We start from the raw sequence: 25,421 nt of genomic DNA on the forward strand, positions 1-25,421 counted from the left end.
TTTACCGCCTACAGCAGCAAAATGTTTTATCGATATTCTAGCAGTTGGTGAGTCAATAATAAAGCATACATCTCAAATGATAACGCGCTTAGCGTGATACAGGTGCAAGAATCTAAAATTGTGTGTTGAAGATGACATTTTACTAGGGTTTGTGTACATCCCACTTAGTGAGTGAGGAGTGAGTTATTATTTAACGTATTTGACATTGAAATGGAATATATGGTATATTATAAAAACGTGTCGACGAAGGACAGTAAAACAACTAGAATATCCCAATTAGAATTAACACTAGCGTCGAAAGTTAAAACTAATAGCACTATTTGGACAATACAATATAAAACAGGCTATAGATCGCCAACAACTGAAGGTAGATCACCAAACTAGGAACCATGGGGACTTACATTACTTTGCTACCTGCATACATCCCACTTAGATATGCACCCATTTGTGATGACAATGCTAATACTAACGGCATAATTGTTTTGGAAGAAACTCTTTGGATATTTTACAGCAGCTTAAATCAGTCCCCTCAACTATATTATGTGGTGACTTCAACTCAGGGACTGGTAACCTACCGGATTATATTGAACCAAACAGACATGTGGATGGAGATGATATTTTCTATGATGGATTTTAACACCGAGAACTAATCAGGACAATCATGTCAACCAGGGCTCCTTTCACGAAGCAACCTTTACTAAGGTTAGCCTTAACTCCCATTCTTTAACATTGCACTAAGGTTAACTTAGTGACTTACGATCACCTTAGTGCTTTGTGAAAGGAGGCCCAGGTTGGTAATTCTCTTTGAGCTGTGCCAATATCTAAATATATCCACTCTGACTGGTCGGGTATCTTCCCCGGTTATTCATTTCACTCGATTATATGACGGCGCTGGTAGTGGGTCAGCTAATACTGACATCCTTGTAGAGAATCGCGGGTTTAGTTTAGATACGGTGATAGTGATGACTAGTGTGAGCGGCTTGATTGTCCTATAGTTAAGGATGAGGTCATTCAGTCCTTGACTCGCTTGAAGTTGGGTAAATCAGCAAGTATTGATAAACTTTGGCGGAAATATTTTATATGGTAATCCATTTCTCATTGATAATATGGTTAAGCTGTTCAATACTATATATGAATCGTGTTTTTCCTTCACAGTGGTCAGAAGGTATCATATTCCCGTCGCACAAAAGGTAGACATTGTGTTTGTCCAGAGAATTATAGAGGCATAACACTGTTGTCAATCTTTTAGTAAAGTATGTATTGGTATTCTTAACAGTAGAATAATAAACTGGGTTTAATGATGAATCGCCTATTTCGCAGTTTCAGGCTGGGTTCAGAGACAGATATTCTACGGCTAATAATCTTTTACTTTGGGCACATTGTAAAAAATATCTACCAAAGCGGGAAAAGTGAGTGAGTGAGTTATTATTTAACGTCACATCGGCAATATTTCAGCCATATCGTGACGAGAACATAATATGTGACATTGAAATGGAATATATGTATATTATAAAACCTGTCGACGAAGGACAGTAAAACAACTAGAATATCACAGATATGTATGTAAAACTAGTAATTAAATCTAAAACGTTTTAACTATAGGGGAAAACAATACAGTATAAAATGGGCTGTAAATCGCCAATAACTGAAGGTAGATCATCATACCAGGGACCATGGGGACTGACATTACTTAAACCTACCCATAAACCATATCGTGACGAGAACATATGTGACATTGAAATGGAATATATGTACGTTATAAACACCTATCGACGAAGGACAGTAAAACAACTAGAATATCACAATTACAACAACTTAAGCTAGCGTGGAAACTTAAAACTGGTAGCACTATTTGGACAATACAATATAAAACAGGCTATAGATCGCCAACAACTGAAGGTAGATCACCATACCAGGGACCATGGGGACTTACAGTACCTTTGCTACCTGCATGGGCCCTAGTTGGATTTACACCATCCCTTCAGCTGTTGGCGATTGTAAATAAAAATTTAGCCAAAATTAATATAACAAGAATATTACGTTTAAAATTCCTGGTAAGTTTGAATTGACTTACCCTCTTAGGAGGACAATAATTTTACGCTACTTCAACCCTTTGAGGATAGAGCCACTAACAATCTAAGTTGATAATCTGAACTACCAATTATAAAACTTTATCTATTTACAACACATATATGAAAAATTCATTTAACAAATCTATCTCTTTTAAAAATCAATGATTAAATGATAATTAACTTTATTAAAAAAGTTCATTTACAGTAATTGATATTGAAATATTTATCCCTAATGATGCAGAGATTCAACGCAGTCAAGCAGGACATGCTTGACCGTGGTCTCTTAATCAAACGAGGAGGAAAAGTAAAATTTATGTTGTCTTTGTTGATTTTTAAAAGGCGTTTCATAGTGTCAATAGAAATAAGACGTTGTTGCTTCTTACAGTACAACCAGAAATTATTGAGAATTAAAGATTGTAATTTTTTAAAAAATTTCACTCATTACTCACGTATAAAATGTGAATATTAGCAGAACATAACTCCAGATTCAAAGACAGGTGAACAGTTAGTATTTTGTCAAGTCACCATGGGCAGCAATGCAGGCTTCAATGCGGCATGCAAGTCGTGGTCCATGCTGTCCAAATATCGGACCACCTCTTCTTTCATTTCAGCAATATTTGTCAGATTTTTCTTATTGACACTTTCCTTCATAAGTCCCCAAACCTTTCTATTGGATGTAGGTCAGGGCTATAGCTTTGGCCAATTTAATAATGTCATATTTTGGTTCCGAAACCAGGCATGTGAATGCTTTGAACGATGTTTTGGTCGTTGTCCTGCTGGAAAATCAAAAATTTCCATACAACGCGTGAGCAGATGGAAGTAAATGTCCCTCGAGAATATCTGTGTACCGCTCACAGTTTATATTCCCTTCAAATACACAGAGGGCGTTGTCCCTAACACAGATATGCCACCCAACACGTTAAATTTCGACTGTACTTTGGGCGCTGCTACAAAGGTTTTTCAGTTTGTTTGGTCCAGAATTTCAGTGTATTAGGAAACAGCCACACAGAACTTTCATCTGGAGAAAAATCACATTGTCCCAGTCAAACTTTCTATGCTGTAAGCACTAGTTCAACCTTCACTCCTTTGTTCAGGTTTCATGATCGGTGATGGAATTCCTCGACTTTTCTGCCAACCCATTGCATGCAGCTCAGTTCTAATTGTCTCCTTACAGACAGCCACAGTTCCTCTATCAATCATATCCAGCCTTAAGTTTTCTAAACTCCTTCGTTTGTTTTAGAAACAAGAATACCAAGCCACCTCCTGTCACCGACAGTCAATTGTCTGGGCCTACCTCCGCCTCCCTGGTGCTCAATGCCATATCCATTTGCAGTATTTTTCAAAACACGATAAACAGTGGACAAAGGTGCCTGTTCCCATTTTGAAATCACTTTAGCTGATCTGATGTCCTACTCTTAAAATCAACATCCTCTTCTCTATATCATCGATACTGAGGATCACTGAAAATGTCGTCTACTAGCAAGTAAACGAAGGGGGTAACTCTTCACAAACTAATGAAAAGGATTAACGGAGTTGTCTCCGTACATACCATATCAACCGCTATTTTATCTTTAGCGCCTCAAGGGAACCTGGAATTCTATTTGTTAGCGTTCACGATAACGATTCACATGTTCTTCTTTGAAGTGTGAGTTTAAATTTGAGGGCATTTCAAATAACTCTCGCTTGTTACCACGAGGCCCGTGTGAAATATCTTAAATTAGACCAAATGGAAATGTTTTCAATTGTGTTGAATTCCCATTGTCCCTTTATCGTTAGGCTAACTGCAAACTCTTCGAAATACCAAAGTAATAAAGAAATGGTCAGCATGTTTAACCCAGTAGATTTACAACATTCTGAAGTTGATTGATGTGTTTGAGACATTAAACCTGCCCACAACTTTGATGTAAAACAAATAAATTTCCTTAAAATGTATTTCTTTACCTGTTAAGGCAAAGGAATGTCTGAACTCAACTGGATTTGGGGTTCTTCGAAGACTTGATGGTCTGGTTTATGATCTGTTTGATTGGCATTTTAGAAGTTGATGGATAATAGAAAAAGTATTATACTTTATGGACAACTTCTTTATTTGTTATGATGTGAAGTGAGGGAGGAAGCCATTATATTGTATTATTGCCCCATCTGCTATGTATACCTTTTCCGCCTCCTCAATATTGGCTTCCTCTCATTGTTATTGTATTATTACCTACCCCATCTGCTATGTATACCCTTGTTCTGCCTCCCTCAACCTTGGCTTCCCCCATTGCTATTGTATATAACCTACCCAATCTGTAATGTATACCTTGTTCCGCCTCCTCAATCATTGGCTTCCTCCTATTGTTATTGTATTATTACCTACCCCATCTGCTATGTATACCTTGTTCTGCCTCCTCAACCTTGGCTTCCTCCCATTGCTCTTTGTATTATTACCTACCCAATCTGTTATGTATACCTTGTTCCGCCTCCCTCAACATTGGCCTCCTCCCATTGTTATAGTATTATTACTTCCATCCCATTGTTGTTGTTGTTAATCTCTTTGATGTATTCCCTTATGTTGTCTTACTTAATCCTTGTTACATGTATATAAGTCGGTTCTGTGCTGTATTACTTTGCTCTTGCTGGACAACGATATAAGACGCTATACCGAAATGACCCATCATAACAAATAAAGAAGTTGTTATCCATAAAGTATTATACTTTTCTATCGGTCTGGTTTATAACAGCGGCGATGGGGTAAACTAGCGGTTAAAGCGTTTTCTGACCCAAGTTCAAATCCCTACATAAGCGAAAAAGTGTGAGGTCCATTTATGGTGCCCTCCGTCGTGATATTGTTGCTAAAGCGACATAAAATCATACTTCACTCATTTGTTTGACCATAGGCCGTCGCCGCATGGCAGGGGTACTGCTGTGAGGCCTCGGGTTGTAAATTCGTGCAAATATATACTACCCATTAAAAGTTAAGAGTCGCTTTAATCAATCGCTATAAGTTATGTATGTACATATGGTTACAACGAAGATGAATTTCTCCACTAACTTGGGGAAATATCTACAAACCTCATGCAGATTAATTGCACGAGGACCATGCATCAAATTGCTGAAAAGCATGTGCATGTGAACCGCTGCGTTTTGGTGTAAAGTTTTGATAAAAACGCCATTTTTCACCCAGTTTCATTTATTGAACACATGACAATAAACTTTTCAACGTTACGAATTTGTTTTACAATACACCAGCTCATGTATAAACAGTACCCTTTAAACTGTATGGATTATTTTACAAAGTCTAGTTCAGGGGCTCCTTTCACGAAGCAACCTTTACTAAGGTTTACCTTTTAACTCCTATTCTTTTTTTAACATTGCACTAATGTTACCTTAGTGACTTACGATCACCTTAGTGCTTTGTGAAAGGAGGCCCAGAACAGTTGACTGAAGTAAGTGGCTTCATTTGGCTACACTAGTGAGTCTAAACTGTTGATGGGGAGTATACTTTGCGACACCCACATTAACGACATCTTTTATGCAAATTTCATTATTTGTTTCTATTACCAAACTTCTACAGTATCCAATGTCAAATTTTCAGTTTGTCACCTGTTATGTTGTATACGGATATAGGTTCCTAGCGTTAAAATATAGTCAATATTGGTTTTGGCCCTACCTGAATCTAATGAGTGCCGAGCGAGACATATTTACCCTTTCAAATACTTGTAATCTGTTTTGTATACTTCAGCGAATATGTTTTACACATGCGTAGGCTGTAAATATGTACCACCGTCCGTCCGAATCAAGGATGGAAAAATGGAGATGCGCGTGTATATAAACCAGCTGTCATTGCGTGCGGCATCGACACTTCGGGGTTTTGACGCCTACAGCATAAACTTGTTTTATCGTCCTTCCAGCAGTTGGTGAAGCATGTACAACTCGATGGTCAACACACTTATCTTGATACCGGTGGAAGAATCTACATCGAAACGTCTTTCTATGCAATAAAGAGGAAGTTGTTATCCATTACAGATTAGAAGCTCTGAGTAAATGAAGCCTCGTTCAGGAGTCTGTGAAAACAGAACAAAAGCTAATGCAATCACTTTCATAGACCACAATTAATTAAATATTAATGCTACTGTATGCCAGACAGCCATTGGAGTTTTCTCACACTGAATTTGTACTGATGCTCCTTGTTGTAATAGACTGCCTGCGTGGCGTAGTGGTTAGAACGTCCTCTCGGTGAGCGGAAGGTCGCAGGTTCGATCCCCGGCGCTGTCATTCCAAAAGATGTTAAATATGGTATGTGTTTGTCCCTGCTTGGCTCTCGGCATTAATGGATATAAGGCTCGGAGTCAGTATGAGGTGTTTGAGTGGGATATCCATGCTTAAGTGCAGCATGGCATCTCAGTGAGATAGCACCATCGGACCAGCTGAAGTCTGGGCTAGTAAAAGCGGCCACACACACACACCCATGTATGTCGTTATATGAGCGACATATTCTTTAAGTTCGACACTAAACCCCATTTAACCTCACCTAAAATCACCTTGTTCTAATGCTTTTGTTATTGGTTTGTGGCAGTTCGGATTGATTTGTAAACTCAGTTTATTTTATAATGCAATTGTTAATTGTATAACATTTCTTTGTCCTCATTGGTTTCACAGCGATTCTTTTGACTACAGAATTGAAGTAAACTTGCATATAATGTAGGAAACTGTATATCAGAACAAGTGTTGCAGAACAAAAATGATTTATTGCTCATTTTGTTTTGATGCACATTAGAATCGTAGCGCACGTGTTCCTTCCATCTCACCATTCCGTGCCAGAACGTGATACACTTCTGCCTTTTCAGACTGCCTACGAAACCAGACCAACCACGACGATCTGGTATGGATCTTGTGAACCGTGCTCTTGCATAGACTGTTTTTGCAAAGGAAAACAGAAGCAAAATGTAATTTATTAGACAATTGGAAAAATCCCTTTCATGGTTGCATATCATTCCACTATAACAATAACAATTTATGAAATATACAAAATATTCCACATACATGTCAAATACTTTAACTTGACATAATCACAATTCATTTTCAAGACCAATTCAGTTTTGATATACAATGGACAAATTACTGATACTAAGAGCGATTAAAATAGGTTTACAAAGTGTTCTATAACACTGTCATTTGATTCTGAATGTACAGAATTTTGATCTAGTAGGAATTTGACAAAGGAAGAAAGCATGCCATTGTGACTATCTTAGAAGTACAGTGGACTCCTTCTAAACCGACATCTCTCTATCCGACATTCCCAGAAAACCGACATATATAGTTGGTTCCGAATTTGTCCCTATATAATATCATATAAGAAACTCCCTCTCATCGGACCTCTCTATCCCGAATTCCGACACTCAGATCCCGTCCGAAAACATGTTTTTAGTGCAAATTGACACTCTCTATTTCTTTGTACCTGAAGTCAGTATGGCAAAACAATACAAAACATGAACTTGACAACTGTAGCCGCGAGGTTAATATCATAACTGTCTTTCTTTGCTGTCCACAATATTGTATTTGTACTGCCTCTGAACTTGTACAACTACTCCATTTTGAGCTGCTATTGTAATCCCTTTGTAGTGAGATGTCGTGCTTTGTAAACTTCCTTATGTTTATGCAATTGCGGATTGTACATCCAGATTCTCGGTTAACTTATTGGTTTTGTCTTCGACTTACTGGTTGGGGCCAACTTGATTTTTTGCCTTTCTGCAACAACACATTCTGCAGTCAACAGAGTGGCTGAAAAAGAACAAAGTAAGCCTAAAATTCAACTCTAATATCCTATCTACGCATCTGTGTAACACTGTAGCCAGTACGATCACACCCAAAACACACAATAGTATCTGTCCGAGTGTAAGCAATGATTAGCCTTAGGTCCAGTACTTTTATCATTAATATAGATGCTTAGGCTTCTACATTCAGATAATTGAATCGCATCGAATAATACTTGTATATGGAGCTTCGGGTCTACATATTTCTTTAAATGACTTGATATATTGCAACAAAAGATAAAAGTTTTCAATGTCTTCTCACATTGAGGTTGTGAAATTAGTTATGTTAAGCAACGAACAGAGGATGAAGCTCAAAGGAAGTAGCAGTATGTTACATATCTGGCCAAGACGAAACATGTAAAGAGTATATCACAAGATATGGTGTGTGGTTTTGCTTTGCCTGGCGATCGGCATTTAGGTTATACACCTAGGACGGGATGCATTGGAGTCCGTACAATGTGTCCGATTAGGATATCCTTTTTGCGCTGCGGCATGGTATCTCACTATGTTAGTATGAAGAGAGATTGTCAATCTGTAGGGCATTTGCAGCGGTATCATGATTAATGGTGGGTGGTCTGTGTAGATTTGACTTTGAACTCAATGTTTAATTAAGTGTCTAAATCTTTCAGAACCCTGTTACCTTTATCTATCATGACATACTACATCATGAACACATCAAAGCAAATGTACATTGTACCAATTCTTAAAGTCTCGGCATTATACTGTGTTGATGTAAACAGAAGTGTAAGTATACATACCAAGAACCATCAGGAGAAACAGCTTCATGTTCGTTGATGAGATGTCGCAAAAAGATCTACAGCAAGCATGGAAGTGATGCTCCTGGTCTCAACCACGACTTTAAATATGTTTTCCACACGCAGAGAAAGTGTTTATTGGTTGCAGCTGGTACTCAGTTTAATCATCATTATTTTCACATGATTATTTTACTGTTTACCTTAATTAAATACTGATGCAGGTTACATCATAGCAAATAATGCTAAACTTGCTCCTTGTTAACTCCAATATGGTGAGTTCAGGTGATTTTTCCGTGTGCTGTAAACGCAAATACATGTAATTGAAAACTAGACAAAATCATAAATTCGAAATTGGGCAGTTGTACGGAAAGACATATGTACATGGCAGTTTTGAAATGTGAATGTCAGTTGATGTATATGCAATGATCTTCAAATGATATATGATGAATCTAGAAAACCATATTTGTGGTAAAATTACGAAGATCAAACTTATTATATACATGTAAATACAAGAGAGGGGGCAAAGTTACCAAATTGATATAGATGTATATGCAATTATTTTAATCAAGATGATTACCTAAACCTACAATTTACATAAGAACATACATCTACATGTGTATACAATTAATTTATACAAGAAACTTCCGAAAGTGGACATACATCATTATAAATCTGCAGAGATCAATCAGTGTAACATTGTAGGAGATGTCGTCTTATTCGGTAAACGTATAAAGAAACACTTTCACCTTTAAATGGAAAAGAGAGCATATCGAGTTCATCCTGTGATTCAAAGGCAACATGGGTTTCCACATCAAGAATGTCAATCATAAACAAACAAAATCGTTTCTCTCAGTGTGAAGTTGTTCATAATGTAGGAGTATATGAAAATCATAATGATAAGTATATTTTTCACACAGGTTACATTCTTTAGATATTTTGCCACGTGATGAGATTTTAATACATATTTGGAGGGCAGATTTATATTTGGGATGTAAGTATGCCAATTGCCAGAGGATATGATAGTTTAACTTGCAATTGTCCCGTGCATAAAGCGTCATGTTTGTATTAATTGAGGTTTGCATAACCCATCTGTGTTCTTCATAGCTATGTACAGATGTATTTACAATTTTTCGCCGTTCGTACTTTGGAGGGAATACACCTTCTTTAATATATTTTTCTATATGTACATGTAAATTATATTTGTAGAGTACTGATAGTAGATCGTTGACCTTATCAAAATATTTTGCAACTACATATATAATTATTATTGTCCACAGTTATAAATCATTATCTATGCATTCCATAACTTCTTATTTTATGACAATCGGTCATTCCAAATCAAAGTTATTGAATTAAACGATCCAGTTATCGGTTAAACTATTACTGCAACTGAAATGAAATGTTGCACCTTAAAAGGGCCCCTGTGCGGTAATCACGCACTGGTAATTGATGTCAACCGGCCTAAAATCAAAGCTAAATCATTCCTGATTGTGAAAAATCACACACAATTCGGTTGCTAGAACTGCACCACGTTTTCTCCATTTTGGTGTTCTGTCTTCTTGATCATGGGCCGTATTTATCAAACAACTTAAGTCATTAAAAAACTGAAGTCTGTTAAAAAACTTAGTTTTTTCGACTTCAGTTTTGTGGTAAAACTTAAGTCATATTTATAAACAGACTTAGACTTAAGTTTTGTCATTTTTTTACTTAACTATTAATACTCGTTTTGACTTAAGTCATGTGAAACAAAATGGCTGCCACACGTATTCCAAGAGTATTTAATGAAAGAAGAGACGTTCTGCATACATTAGATGTTAATGAACTGTTACAAAGGTACAGATTTGACAGAAACAGTATTGTTTACATTTGTGATTCACTCGAACACGAACTACAAGTAAGTCCCGTAACACATCGGAGTTGTGCCGTGTCCTGTGTTACCAAAGTGCTCGTCACTTTGAGGTACCTTTGCAACAGGCACATTTCAGATGCTACTTAGCTAACCCACCACCCAACCCACGTACAAACGCTCGAAGAGTCATCCTACAAACGCTACGAATCGCTCAGTAGAAGTCAACGCATAGTACTCCGTAAGTTTTGCCACCTTTCCCACGTCAACGCATGGTCCGTAATAAGACGACGCTTCCCACGCGTCGATTTTATCACAGCGTCAACTTTATCACACCAGGTGTAGTAGGTGTAATTGATGGCACTCACATTCAAATTCAGGCCCCATCGGTTAATGAGAATGAATTCATTAACAAGCATCACTACCACAGTATTAATACACAGATAGTGATTGACAGCGACGACCGGATCATGGTAGCACGTTGGCCTGGTTCAACACACGACTCCCGTATCTTGACAACAAGCGGGTTATGTCGGATGTTTGAGGGGAACCAGTTACCCGTAAGTTGTCATCTGCTTGGCGACAGCGGCTACCCATGTCGGAGGTGGATTGTAACACCATTTTTGCGTCCCCACCCTTGACCACAGACAAAGTACAACAGGTATTATATTATTATTTCTTCGAGTCAGCTTCGAGTACTAACCACAAGAGTGATTTCCCTTGGCTATGTGAAATACAATCTCCAACATAAAAACGAAATGGAAGAGTTACATATCTTTGCTAAATGCATAACTCGGGTAACGTGTCGTACACTGTCTACTTCTTTTGTCGTAAATGCATCTTAGGTGACTTATCAAACAATACGTGTGGACAAATTATGTGCATCATCATATCTCCATTTTGATGTCATACCGCCCATGTTTTTTATATGATGATCCAGTGATTCCAGTTGTATTTATTATTGCAAATTTTCAGATCCAATAAGAAAACTAGAAACTGTGTGGAAAAAGGGATTGGGCAACTGAAGCGGCGGTTTCATGTACAGTATGTACTACATGGGGAAATCAGACTTTCCCCACAGAAGGCTTGCAAGGTATTGCATTACAAAAATGTTTTCTGTGACTTCTTTGAAGTAACAAAAATCATAATTTTTATAAAATTTAAATACACATACATGTTTCCCAATAATTCCCCCAGGAGTAAATATGCATCAGGTACATAAAGAAACCAAAACAATAAATAAGATTAACAATTCCTTTTATTTAATGAAGATATTAACATTTCTCAAACATAAATGTAAAAATGTCTACACTTTTTCAGTCAGTCCTAACATAAACAAGATGGACAAGTCAGAAATATGTGATCTTACTGTCAATAGGACCTCAGTCAATATTGACAGATAGTTATTGTTATCTAAAGTTCAACTATAAAATAAATTAGTTATCTCAAAAATCATATTTAAGAAGAATCATCTTTATGAAGTTTAGACAGCAAATATGAGTATACTTGTACTGTGACCCTAGGTTTACGAACCTTAGAGAGGAACATTTACATGAAATGTTTAGTGAAATTAAAAAAATATATGTATTCAAATATCTGAATAGTGGCATTTTCTGTACAGCTACTAAATTAAAGTATAGAGATTGCCAGTATCAAATACTCTTAGAGTCAGATTAGTAAGGGTAGGGATTTTACCAACAAAGTATTAGATGTGCACATTCGTGGAAAGATAATGATGCCAGAAATATAAGTGTAGAAAAATAACCTTTCTTAGATAAAGGCCTCATTAATTGATGAATACCAGTGGTTAGGTATTAAACTAAAATAAGGTCCATGGAAGATTTTCTCACTAACATTACATAATACTGTTATTTGATGAGAAATGAACATCTGTTCAAATAGAGTATCAAAACTAAAAATACATGTCAAAATACGCCCTCTACATCATACTTTATAATTAAATTGACAGAAATTTATTGACCAGTATACATCATGTTTTTTTACCAAGGTAATAATTGCCTGTGCAGTGCTGCACAACATCAGCAAGGACAGGATTGTCCCAATGCCAGCTCCAAGTGGAAGCAACAGTCAACCTGGACAGCTGAGGGCACAGATTCAAGGTCTGCCAGCTATTGCTCCCACAGCAACAGGAACCAGATATAGGGAGCAGTTTGCGATCAGCTTCTTTTAATGTACGTATTTCTAAAGTCATGGTATCATTGTAGACTGAGAAATTGAATTGATTATTAATTTCATTTTCCTAAGTGCAAGACATCTCATAATTGCAGTGTTAATTCAGATCACCCTATACTGTTGCCTGTAAATCAATTCTTCTTGTTTATTAATTCTTTTTGTAAGATACTCTCTTTTCAATTTCAAACATTCAATCTCTAATTCCAGTTTTTCTTTCTGTAATGCCTGCACAGAAGGCTGACGCTGGCACTGGCAGGCTGTCTGGCAGGTGGTATGCATTTACCATGTCCTGGACCTCGTCGCTGACCATGATTGGGCTACAACGGACGAAGCATGATTTGTAGAATATGTAACAGAATGAAATACATGTATATATAATTTCCATACCCTGAGCCTTTTGTTTTATGTTCATACAGAGTCATGGCAGTCATTTCAAACCAAGTGACCCTGACAGGCAGATTGGGAAAGAATGAATTTTAATCACAAATTACAATTTCCCCAAAACTTTAGGACATCATGTAATTCATGCAGGGCAAGATGAAGTACTAAGTGACACATGTTCAGTGTTGTTTGCTTAACAAAAGTGGAGGCCTGAGTAAGTTCAGTATTTTCAGATAGCTGAACCTTACTAATTGGGGCCTAATTCTTACCTGTGATCAGTGTACTGATTGACCTCACACAAGCTACATTTAATGTGGAAAGTCAGTATTTGATTTATTAAATGTGAGGTGAGTGAATGAGTGAGTGAGTTAAAATTTATCGTCACATCGGCAATATTTCAACCATATCGTGACGAGAAGAATTAATTTTATACATAGTAATTAATGGCAAATTGTAAAAACCTATCAACGAAGGACAGTAAAATAACCAGATTATCACAGATTCGAATTTAAAACTAGTAATTTAATCTAAAACAGTTTAACTATAGATGACAATACAAGGTAAAAACAGGCTATATATTGCCAATAACTGAAGGTAGATCACCATACTAGGGACCACGGGGACTTATATTAAATGTGAGGTCATTCTGAGAAAAAATATTGCAGTCTTTTTAGTGCTGTATAGAACAGATTAACATTAAAATGTATATCGCATGTACCTTTCTCTTGAAGTGATGTCATCAAGCAGTTGAAGGGCAGTGGAATCATATGAGTCAGAGATACCTGTAAGACTTAAGTTGTCCCTCCCAATGGCCTCAACAACAGCATCTGTTACTGGACTGACTGGAGTTGGAGGTCCGCCTCCTGTAAATGCAAAAATAAAACATAGATTAATTGCTTCAATATGATTATTTTATGTAGAAACATATCACAAACCCAGGAGGTAAGTACTCACTTTATCCTGAAACACTGGAATAGAGTAGGTTTATGTTGTAACATATGTTATGTTTGGGATTACACTTTCTTAGTAAAGTACAGATTCAAGTACTTTTGTTGGGTTTCAGTGTCCCATCCGGGATTCGAACCAAAACCCTCAGAGTGAGGCACCTAATCGCCAGCACACAAAGTCAGCCGCCTGACCCGCTCAGCTGGCGTTTGGGTGCCTGACTCTTAGGGCGTGGGTTCGAGTCTCGGATGGAACTCAACCCAACTAAAGTACTAGAATCCACTTTACTAAGAAAGTGTAATCCCAAATATAACATATGTTACATTTGACAACTTTCTCAATGGCATTGTGTAATCATAGGTTTATGTTGCTAGAAAATATACAGTATATACAAGAACTTACAATGTAGGTCTGAAAATATTGTGTGTGAAACTAATTTTTTCCACTTTCTGACATTTATCACATCATTTATGTAACCTTTTATGATACTTATATTTTGATAACCAATAATAATAATACTGTAACCATAATCATGTTTACCAGTGGCAATTGTTTGCTGCCTGAACTTGGAATAAGTCTCCTTGGATGAACTCTTTAAGTTCTTCCAATTTTTTCCCAACTCATCCCTGGTCCTCTTGAGGGTCAGACTTCAATTGAGGGTGTCTGTAATCATCTACAATGTAAACAGAATAAATCAAATGGGGAAAATTCCCTTCAAAATTACATTAAGATATTTATCAGTGTATAAAAATTTGACCTTTTACATGTGAACTAGTTATCAAGTGCATGTATGCTCATATTTACACAATAACTGAAAAAAAGAAGATGGGTATCCATTTCCAAAATATTTCATTCTTTCCTGATAATTTTAGTATGCCACAATTGCCAGTAAAATTACGTATAGGAATTAGTACCAAACTAAAACACAACAGATGACCACGACATGTGTATGTAAATATAATTTTACCAGCCAGGTAAAGTCAAGGGAATTTGTTAGAACACTCATATCACTACCGCAAAACTAAAACACGTACCTGCCACGCCTCCTGTCGCTTCATGCAGGTGATGCCAGGCCCCAACCTGCCCTCAAGCACCACTCTGTTGGCTGCAACTAGCTCAGCTAGCAACAGAGACTCTTCTTTCGTAAAATTAGGCCGCCCCTTTTTCGTTTCGTCCGCCATGGTATCTATTCGATGCTGTTCGTGTATCGTCTGCGCTGTCCGGGAATTTCCCCCGATGATGTTTTTCTGTCTCTCAGTAAAAAATAATTCCACTGGTAGGCTAAAAATAACCTGGATAGTCCCTAGCGACCACGTGATTGCGTTCGGCGAAATCGACTTAGTTTTTGCCGGCGGACTTATCTAAGTTTCAGACTAAGCCCCTTTGTGAATACCAACTTTTGACTTGGCCAAGGCTATTTGTAGAAACTTAAGTTTTTTCTTAAGTCAAAACTTAGTTGTTTGATAAATACGCCCCCATGTCTTAGCTACACTTTTGACGGCGATTAAGTTGGACTTGCATTAATCTTTTGAACACCTCCAGTAGATTTTCTCTCCCTTCTTGCTTCCAACACAAATCTTGCACCCATCGAAATATAAATTAATACTAACACGGTTTGGTGGTAGTACCCTTATGTATCAAGTGTTTTACTTAAATATGGTGACAATGGAATAATAAAGGAGGATGTGCAATTACTGCGTACTAATTAACCCTTTTCTTAATATACTAGCCTTATATAAATATTTACCTAAATTACATAATATTCTAATATTGTTAATACTAAAGGTGAGTGAGTGAGTTCAGTTCTACGCCGCACTCAGCAATATTCTAGATATATGGTGGCTGTCTGTAAATACTCGAGTCTGGACCAGACAATCCAGTGATCAACAGCATGAACATCGTTCTACGCAATTGGGATACTAAGAAGTTGAATAAGCTTAAACACTGATTTATAATAATATGCTTTAATATACATTATTCAATAATTAACATACGATGGGCATTTTGATATTAAATTTAATTCATCTTCAATGTCATCTTTACACATTAAACATTTACGATCAGCAATGTTTTCGTATCTGCCAGTTTCTATCGCAAAGTTATGTCAGCTGAGTCGGAAGTTTGATAAATACTAGTATTTGGAATAGATTTACGTAAATAATATTCAAGCGAACATTGATTGACAACATTTTTATTAATTACGCAACCTCAACGTTTAATTTATAGTTGCAATGAAACACGCAATTGAATAATTCAAAACTCCCAGATAAAATGAAAACACAAACTCAACGTTTAATGATAAATGTTATGTGTAAACACAACATATGTTGCGATTTATAACCAGTTCAGCGATTGAATTATGTGTTTTACTTAGAAATGAAAACATAAAGTCGAACCAGTATTTTTATTACTGTAACCAGTTCAGCGTTAACTGCATTAACACGTATTTTAAATATGTGTTTTACTTTGAAATGAAACCACAAAGTGGAACCAATGTTGTTGTTACCTTAACCAGTCCAGCGTGAATTTTCAAGCATGCAATTGAATTATTCACTACTGATAAGTAAAATATGTATCAGAACTAGTATAGCAGAACAAGAATGATTTATTGCGCATTTTTGGTTTTGATGCACATTGCGCGTTCCTCACCATCTCATCATTCAGTGCCAGAACTTGATACACTTCGCCTCCTCAGACCGCTTGCGAAACCAAACTTATGAGAATCTGTTACTGATGCTGTTGCATACACTGTGTCAAACAGAAAATAGAAGCAAGGTGTAATTTGTTAGACAATTGGAAAGGGAAAAAGTCACTTTCATAATTACTTATCATGTGTGATCAGAAACAATATTCCACTATGACAATTAAAATATATGAAGTATATTCCAATACAAAATGACACCATGACTACAATGATACAACATATTTAACATATATGTCAAACACTTAACATATTCACAGTTTATTTTAAAGCTAAATTCAATCTCGATATACATTGGTAAATGATGTCAGATTCAAAACACATGTATGGATGCAATAGTGGCTGAATGTACAGAATTTGGATTTGGTAGGAAAAGTAAACTATGAAAAAGCATGTCACTGCGACTATTGTGACTATCGGGAAAGTATTTCTTTGCACCTGAAGTCATTATGGCAAGTAAATACAAATCATGAACTTGACAACTGTAGCCGCAAAGGTAATCGCTGTCTTCCATTGATGTCAGCAATATTGTATTTGTACTGTCTCTGAACTTGTACTGCTATTCTATTTTGGGCTGCTATCGTAATTAATTTGTAGTGAGATGTCGTGCTTTGTAAAGTTCCTTATGTTCCTTGTGTGATTGCTGATTGTATAAAATCCCTTTCTTTGTCGATATCACACCGAATTCCCTTACATCCAGAGTTTGGGTTAACCTAAAAGTTTAACATGGGAATCGACACGTTACACCATCAACATTTGCCTTCGACTTACCGGTAGGGGCCAGATTCATATTTCCCAAGTTTGCAACGACACATTCTGTAGTCAACAGAGTGACTGAAAAAGAAGAAATTCAGCATATAAGCGAAACGGAATTCAATTCTGATATCTTATCTAAGCATCCGTGTTACACTATAACCTTTAAAGGTCACATGCAACGTAAAACACAACTCGCAGATTCTGTATGGACGTACCGAAACAAATCATCAAAAATGCAAATTCAATTATAAAGATGAAAAATAACGCGATGAAAAAAACCGCGCGAAATCGTAGTTCAAACGATTCACTAATTTTCCCCCAGCGCTTGGGGGAATTCAAGTGGTTTCAACAGCTGGGCTGCGCTCATAGCACATGCGCAGTGAAATAAGTTCGCGGAGCTTGGAAGCGGGTTGTCCGGTGAATACTCGGTGAAGGCTTTGGTGTGAGCTATTTTCTAATGTTTTGTTGATATTTCGCCGGCGCGAGCTTTTTATGTGTTATTACAGTAGATTACCGATTTAACTGTTTATATAATTTCATTTGTCTATTTCACCACACGTTCTTCTTACCGAGTCACTTTCTCAGTTCAATACTTAAAAGCAATGTCATTATTTAGCGTTGACAGAATTTCTAATTGTGATATAGATATGTCGTTGTCACAGACAAAACTTAATGTCTGTTTTATTGACACCGATGTGTCTGCCTGCCCGTCTGCTAATGACAATATACAATACACAACTTCGATCACTGACCACATGCAATTTGAACTTAACACCTATCAGGCTATACACCATAAACAAACGCATTGATTTATGGCCCGAGTTAGGTCTCTGTCACATTATGTAATCACACAGACAGGCAGGTGTGATACTTGTACACATGACATGTTATGATGTCTGTTGATTACAAAATGTTATAAACAAAAAATGAGCATGTATTTACAAAACCCAACATCTCTACATATACACACACAATGAGCCGTGAGCGCTTCTGCAAATGAACCAGCCGTTACACTTGAGTGCACATCCACCCGCTCTGACTGGGTTCGGTATTCCGGCTGCTTCGTTTCTTGGGAAGTAAACCCAAGTACAAAATATTGCACTTTTGATTTGCGATTGTACGGTTGCAATTTTGTTGATATGTTTTTTCATAACCAGCAATGTATATTATATGTCATGAATAAGTGATAATTGTGTTTTAATTATGTTTGATTTTTTGGTTGCATGTGACCTTTAAGATCACATCCAAAAACACAGTATTGCCTGTCCGAGTAATAGCCATAATTATCAGGAAGTCAAATTACTTACAGTTGATAGAGATGCTCGGGCTTCTACATGCAGATAGTTTAATCGCATAGAATAACACATATACACATGTACGTATATGGATCTTCGGATCTACATGTTTCTTTAAATGAATCAATGTTAGGCAACAAAAGATAAAAGTCACCAATGTCTTCTCATATTGAGGTTATCAATTTAGGTATGTTAAGCAACAAATAGAGGATGAAGCTCAAATGAAGTAGCAGTCTTTTACATCTCTGGCCAGGCCGAAACATGTGAAGTGTATACCATAAGATTGTGCGTGGTGTTCTCCCGCCTGGTGCTCGGCATTTAGGTGATGTACTAGAGACTGGATGCTTTGGAGTCGGTATAATGTGTCTGAGTAGGCTATCTGTGTAGCGTCGTCACGATATGGCTGAGATATTGCCGATGTGATGTTAAATATTAACTCACTCACTATCTGTGTAGCGCCGCGGCATGGTATCTCACTATGTTAGCGCGGAACAGAGAATGCTTTCTGTAGGGTATTTTCAGCAGTATCATGAGTAATGTGGTCTCTGCGCACTGTAGATTTGACTTTGAACCGAAACTAAGACTCAGTCCAAAGAACCATGTTACTTTCATCAACTGTGCGTGCAGAAGCCAAACAACCCAAATCAAATGCATGCACATTTTACTGCTACCAATACTCTCGGCATTACACTGTACTACTGTGAACACAAGTGTAAGTATACATACCAAGAACAATCAGGAGAAACAGCTTCATGTTCGTTGATGAGATGCCGCAACAAAATCTACAGCAAGGGTGGAAATGTTGCTCCTGGTCTCTACCATGGCTTTAAATATGTTTTCCACCCACCGAGAAATTGTATATTGGTTTTCAGAGGGATTGTTTTACTGTTTGCCATAATTACATACCGATTCAGCTTTCACCATAAAATTAATCATTTGGGAGTTTTAGTGTGGTAGCTCATTAGGAAAAGCATTGATTCGCCATTGCTCACGTCAAGCACATGTCGTGTTCGCTGTTTTAGGTTGGGGATATTGCTAAACCTGGTCCTCAACAGCTCAATATAAATCATTCATTTTTGCCGACTCTTTCAAACGCGAACATCCATTATTGCAAACTGTACAAAAGACTAAATATATATATACTCGAAATTTCTGCTGAAATACACATGACATTTCCGTAATGCAAATGTGAAGTATTTTAGCTTATGCTTACAATGAATGACAGGTGAAGGTTAAATCGTGTTTTTATCGTATTCATTTCAGTTATTTTATAGAGCATAAACGTGCTAATAAAAAAAGATTAATGCTTTTATGCTGATATCTAGGAAAACATATGGGGAGGTTTATTGGCTTGTCTAATATTTCGAAGCTTCGATTACCAAGTCGTACGAGCAGCAATTTAACAAAATGCATTCATAATAGGTTTATGTCTTTTGTATGATTATTAGAGCTAAAATTTGAATTGTGACTCAAAAGTATATAACTGAATATCTGACGTCAAATACGACCCTCTGCATGATATATTGTTATGTAACAAGTTTATGCAACCAGGAAGAGTGTTTATAGTTTAGTATGGTGTTTCTATTGACAGTTAGGAGGGGTTAGTGCTGTGCCATATCTAGACTTGTGCTGCATGTAGATCTTTGGAGGTACCACGTAGTACTACAATCGACCATCCCAGCATAGACCATCCCAGCATAGTCTTACCAAAATTATTATGGATGGAGAGATCCCGAACGGCTACGCAATATGTAAGAGGTTTTCTTCTGCCTTCTTCATATCTCATTACACCACGCAAATACCAAATTCATTTACGGACTGAAAATCAGAGGAATTTGATACTAACTGAGGGCTGTTGCCGGAGTCGACAAACAATGATGAAAGCTCTTGTCATTAACTCACTCAACACGCCTGTATTATTCCGTGAGGAGATACCATCTTCAACAAAAGTAATTTACAAGAAATAAAGTGGTGAATATAAGTCACAGCACTCCTTTCACATCCAGAGGAAAGCGATTAGATATACTTAATGCATCTTGCATGTGACATATTTTTACATGCGAACTGCAGGGACAAGCTGTATTTTTATATTACTGCATCTGACGCGTGAAGAGATACATTTTTAAAAGTTGGGATCATGTTTAAAGTATTTCTATTCGCCATCCTCGGCAGTCGACCAGGAACAAATTCTATATATCAATATAACTTCACTCATCTGCATCCTTCTTGTTCTATGAGTCAAACATTGATATTGACTGTTATATTTACCGCAAGTATTGCTAGCATTTTCAAAAAAAAATACGGTTTTAAGTGTATGTTTCAGTTGAACATTATCCACAAAAGCGCAAATATGTTTTCTTTTTTCCCCTGTCACTGTCCGTATGAATACAAATTACATACGCCCACTTTACATGATTAAAAAGTTTACCAGACACACTGAGGGTTTATTATATGTCATAAAAGTGAACCCTGCCAGGGCATAATATGCCTATTGTAGTAGTAGAATACATTCTCTAATTAACACCTGCCACAAGGGCCATTCCTTTTCAGTTTGTCATGCAGTTGGTGTATTCACGAAAACTTCATGAACTTGTCAACAGGCAATTGGTTGTGTTGTCCAAACACGGGCGGATTGAGGCAATTAATACATAAATTCCCTGTTTAATAAATCATAGGGTGACTAGATTAATTTGATCATTTACAAGAAGTAAGTGACAGAATTCTTTAAGTCATCATCATTTTAGATCACGTTAAATCATTTCTAGAGAAACCAGTACACAAGCCCACACCATAGATGTTTCCATAAAGATACATATGAACGATTCCAGTCTAACAAAAGCATTAAATCCCTAATAAGCAAGTCGACGTGATCTCTAATGCCCAGGATTTATAACCACTTATTATCACAATAGTTTAGGAAAAATGTTCAAATCTGGAGTCACCTGCTATTTACTGAGGGTCTCAAAAGGCTTGAAACGACGTCTGCACATTTATCTCTGTATGTATCAATATGAAATGTGTCTGTCACTGTTGTGACACCCGACATTAAGGAAATTATATGTTAAGAAAATACTAAAACCTGTATTGAGAACAAGACGCCAATTGTAACCCAATGCTTGTTTGGTCGGCATTCTTGAAGTACGACTTTACATATACCAATTTACTGTTGACGTATAGAGGGGCGTTCCCGTGTATATTCTTACATCATTATCAGGCACAGTGAAAGAACCCCAAAAGGGGCGAATAACCACATCCACATTTTTAATAAGTTTTGATCCCTTGATGACATGGATGTGTCCGAGAAAAGCCATGGTAGGACTCATAGCTTGTCGCCATCAAGGATGGCCAAACATTCTTCCTCATCTAATTATGTACCTGAATTCCAAAAATATCAAAAACAGCAAGAAAAGAAAGCTATTAATTTCAAATCAGATATTAGGGAAGACTACAATGAAACCTTTTCGATGCATGAGCTTCATACGTCTCTAGATCAGGCTCATGATATTGCATCAGGAGCTGATAACATACATTATCAACTCCTGAAGCACTTACCAGAATCATCTTTTGAGACGCTCTTACATATTTTTTTATGACATTTGGACATCTGGAAACTTTCCTTCGTCGTGGCGTGATGCTATAATTGTTCCCATCCCTAAACCTCGACGTGATCATACTGATCCTTCCAATTATAGGCCAATTTCACTTACTAGCTGCGTTTGCAAGACCATGGAACGCATGATAAATAATCCACTTGTTTGGTACTTGGAAACCAATAACCTAATATCAGATATATAATGTGGTATCCGCAAAAACAGAAGTACCATCGATCATTTAGTGCGTTTGGAATCTTTTGTTAAGAATGCCATAATTATTAAACAACATGCAGTGTCGATCTTTTTCGATCTAGAAAAAGCATATGACACCACATGGAAACGAATCTGCAAAAACCACCCGGACAAAATCCACCCGGACAAAATCCACCCCAAAATTGCAACCTAGGACAAAATCCACCCGGAAAAAAACCCCCGGACAAAATCCACCCTATGAAAAAAAAACTAATGACATGTTTAGTCACAGAAATGAATTATATTCATATCAGTCATTCATAATCGATAACAAACACAACCAAAATATATATGTAAGCACATTTTTGCATTTATAAATATGACAAGATCACATTTTCACATTTCACATTTATGAATTATTCATGCATCAATACATATATAAATATGAGAACAGCATATATTTTCACACATTCAGACATATCTATGACTTAACATCTTGCCACATTTCAACAACGCATTTCAACAACGCTCTAACTTCTGCTGGATGGGAAGTAGCGGAGTCTAGAAGAACCTGGTTTGGTGTCTCTCGGGATGTACTGGCCTTCTGCTTCATTTCTGATCAAAGTGTGAGACTACTTAATGATACATGAAAGAGGATTAAGTAGTGATCAAAATGTGACAAATGGAGAAACCTTTAATGTTTGAAACAACATCTAGGAACAACAGCCAATTAGGAAAATGCTATCAAAACAATGCTTGCAATGCTTGAGAAAAACAACTTGATCAAAGATCAGGACACACTAAAACTTTTAACAATAGCAATTTGAGAAGGGTGGATTTTGTCCATTTTTTTGTTAAGAAGAGGTGGATTTTGTCCGGGGTGGCAATTTTGGGGTGGATTTTGTCCGGGTGGATTTTGTCCGGTCACCCATGGAAACATGGTATTTTAAAAGACTTACATGACTTTGGATTACGAGGCCGTTTGCCTCAATTTATATCCAACTCTTTAAATGACAGACAATTTCAAGTCCGAGTTGGTTCAACCCTGTCTGATCATTACAATCAGGATCAGGGTGTAGCACAAGGCAGTATTTTGTCTGTCACTTTGTTTAGCATCAAGATCAACAGTTTATCCAAGGTGTTAAATGATTCAATTGATGGATCACTTTTTGTGGATCATTTTAATATTTCTTGTCGTGGTAAAAATATGCATACTATTGAACGGCAACTGCAATTGTGTTTAAACAAAATAAATAAATGCATATGGTGTCTTGAAAACGGCTTTAAATTTTCTAAATCAAAAACTTATTGTATACATATCTGCCGTACGTACCCACCTCATAAACTATTTATTAAATGGCACTCCCATCAAAGTCGTCAAGGAGGCGAAGTTCTTGGGTCTAATTTTTGACTCCCATTTAACGTTTCTGCCATATGTTAAATCCCTTAAAGCTAAATGTCTGAAGGCACTTGACTTATTAAAAGTCGTTTCCAATTCTAAGTGGGGAAGGGATCAAACTGCTCTCCTACACCTGTATCGATCACTGGTCCGTTACAAACTTGATTATAGCTCCATCGTTTATGGTGGAGCCTGCAAAAGCAACCTTAAACTATTAGATTCTGTCCACCACCAAGGTCTGAGACTTTGTATTCGGTCATTCAGAACTTCTCCTGTTGACATTCTCTACGTCGAGGTCGATGAGCCGTCTCTTACACAACGCCATATCAAATTATCTTTACAATATATTACCCAACTATATTCTAACGAGTCTAACCCTGCATTCAACTGTGTTTTCAACCCTCTTTACGAGGATCTGTACAACAAAAAGTCTTCTCTTGCTCCGCCTCTGGGACTAAGAGTCAAACCTTTCCTTTCTGCTACTGGCATTGAGCTACAAAATATAGCTCCTTCCCGTCTTCTTTCTCCTCCTCCTTGGCAATTAGTGAGGCCACAAGTTGACCTAACACTGACAACATTTAAAAAATCAGAAACTAATGAATTACAATATTAACACGAATATAACTAATTAAAAACTAAATATAATACATACAAATCATTATTTACACATGGGTCCAAGGATGGTGGCGCTGTTTGTTGTGCCACTGTCATTGGATCCAGAGCAATATCTTCTCGACTACCAGATAACGGTTCTATTTTCACAGCAGAAGCAAATGCCATATTAACAGATTTAAAATATATTCAAGAACACCCTAAAAATAAACAATATATAAACTATTCGTGCCTTCAGGCTATAAAAATCTTTCTTGCAAACATCCACTTTTAATTCAAATTATAGAATTATGTAATGATCTTGCTACTGGCCAATACGACATCATCCTCTGTTGGTTACCCAGCCACGTTGGTATTTCTGGGAACACAAAGGCCGATCTTGCTACTAAGGCAGCACTCAACAAATCTGTGACACCACTTCTTATTCCATACTCTGATTATAAAGCTGTCATCAAATCTTATATCCGTGATCTAATGCAGAAGAAGTGGGACACCCAAGTAGGTATCAATAAATTACATGCAATAAAACCTTATATTTTGGTTATACCTACTTGGGTTGTCAGTCCAGATTTGAAGAAGTCATCATACGACGATGTCGTATTGGCCACACAAGATATACTCATGAATACCTACTGAGGATCCTAGATGAGGATCCTCCGTTTTACATCCCTTGTGATGAAAGAATCACGGTCAAGCTGTCTTGCTTGACTGTGTTGAATATTCCATCAAAAGTGATAACTATTTCAAATCACGAACTACGAAGGATCATTTTAATAATATCAGTTCTCAGTTAATTATTGCATTTTTGAAAGAATTAGATTTGTTAACTTATTTGTAAATAGAATATTATTTTATGATTGGGAGTTTAAATTAGTAACCCAGATTTTTA

General features: G+C 36.9%; 1 protein-coding gene and 2 long non-coding RNA genes across 3 annotated transcripts; all 3 read right to left on the reverse strand.

The window, feature by feature from the left end:
- Positions 1-6,848: 6,848 nt before the first annotated feature.
- LOC124269570 lies at positions 6,849-8,732 on the reverse strand. Its single transcript, XR_006896542.1, has 3 exons — positions 8,623-8,732; positions 7,770-7,832; positions 6,849-6,966 (listed from the first exon to the last, which is right to left on the reverse strand). It is a non-coding gene; the product is annotated as an uncharacterized LOC124269570 (long non-coding RNA).
- A 5,003-nt stretch (positions 8,733-13,735) lies between these two features.
- On the reverse strand, positions 13,736-15,165 carry LOC124269576. Its single transcript, XM_046704599.1, has 3 exons — positions 15,019-15,165; positions 14,525-14,618; positions 13,736-13,902 (listed from the first exon to the last, which is right to left on the reverse strand). The coding sequence occupies exons 1-3, from the start codon at positions 15,163-15,165 to the stop codon at positions 13,736-13,738; spliced, it is 408 nt and encodes a 135-aa protein (XP_046560555.1).
- Positions 15,166-16,573: 1,408 nt separating this feature from the next.
- Positions 16,574-19,547, reverse strand: LOC124269574. Its single transcript, XR_006896545.1, has 3 exons — positions 19,463-19,547; positions 17,457-17,519; positions 16,574-16,732 (listed from the first exon to the last, which is right to left on the reverse strand). It is a non-coding gene; the product is annotated as an uncharacterized LOC124269574 (long non-coding RNA).
- Positions 19,548-25,421: the final 5,874 nt, after the last annotated feature.

This window comes from Haliotis rubra, unplaced genomic scaffold (assembly GCF_003918875.1).
Source record: "Haliotis rubra isolate DU_JTF1 unplaced genomic scaffold, ASM391887v1 Scf1457, whole genome shotgun sequence".
Lineage (NCBI taxonomy): Eukaryota > Metazoa > Mollusca > Gastropoda > Lepetellida > Haliotidae > Haliotis > Haliotis rubra.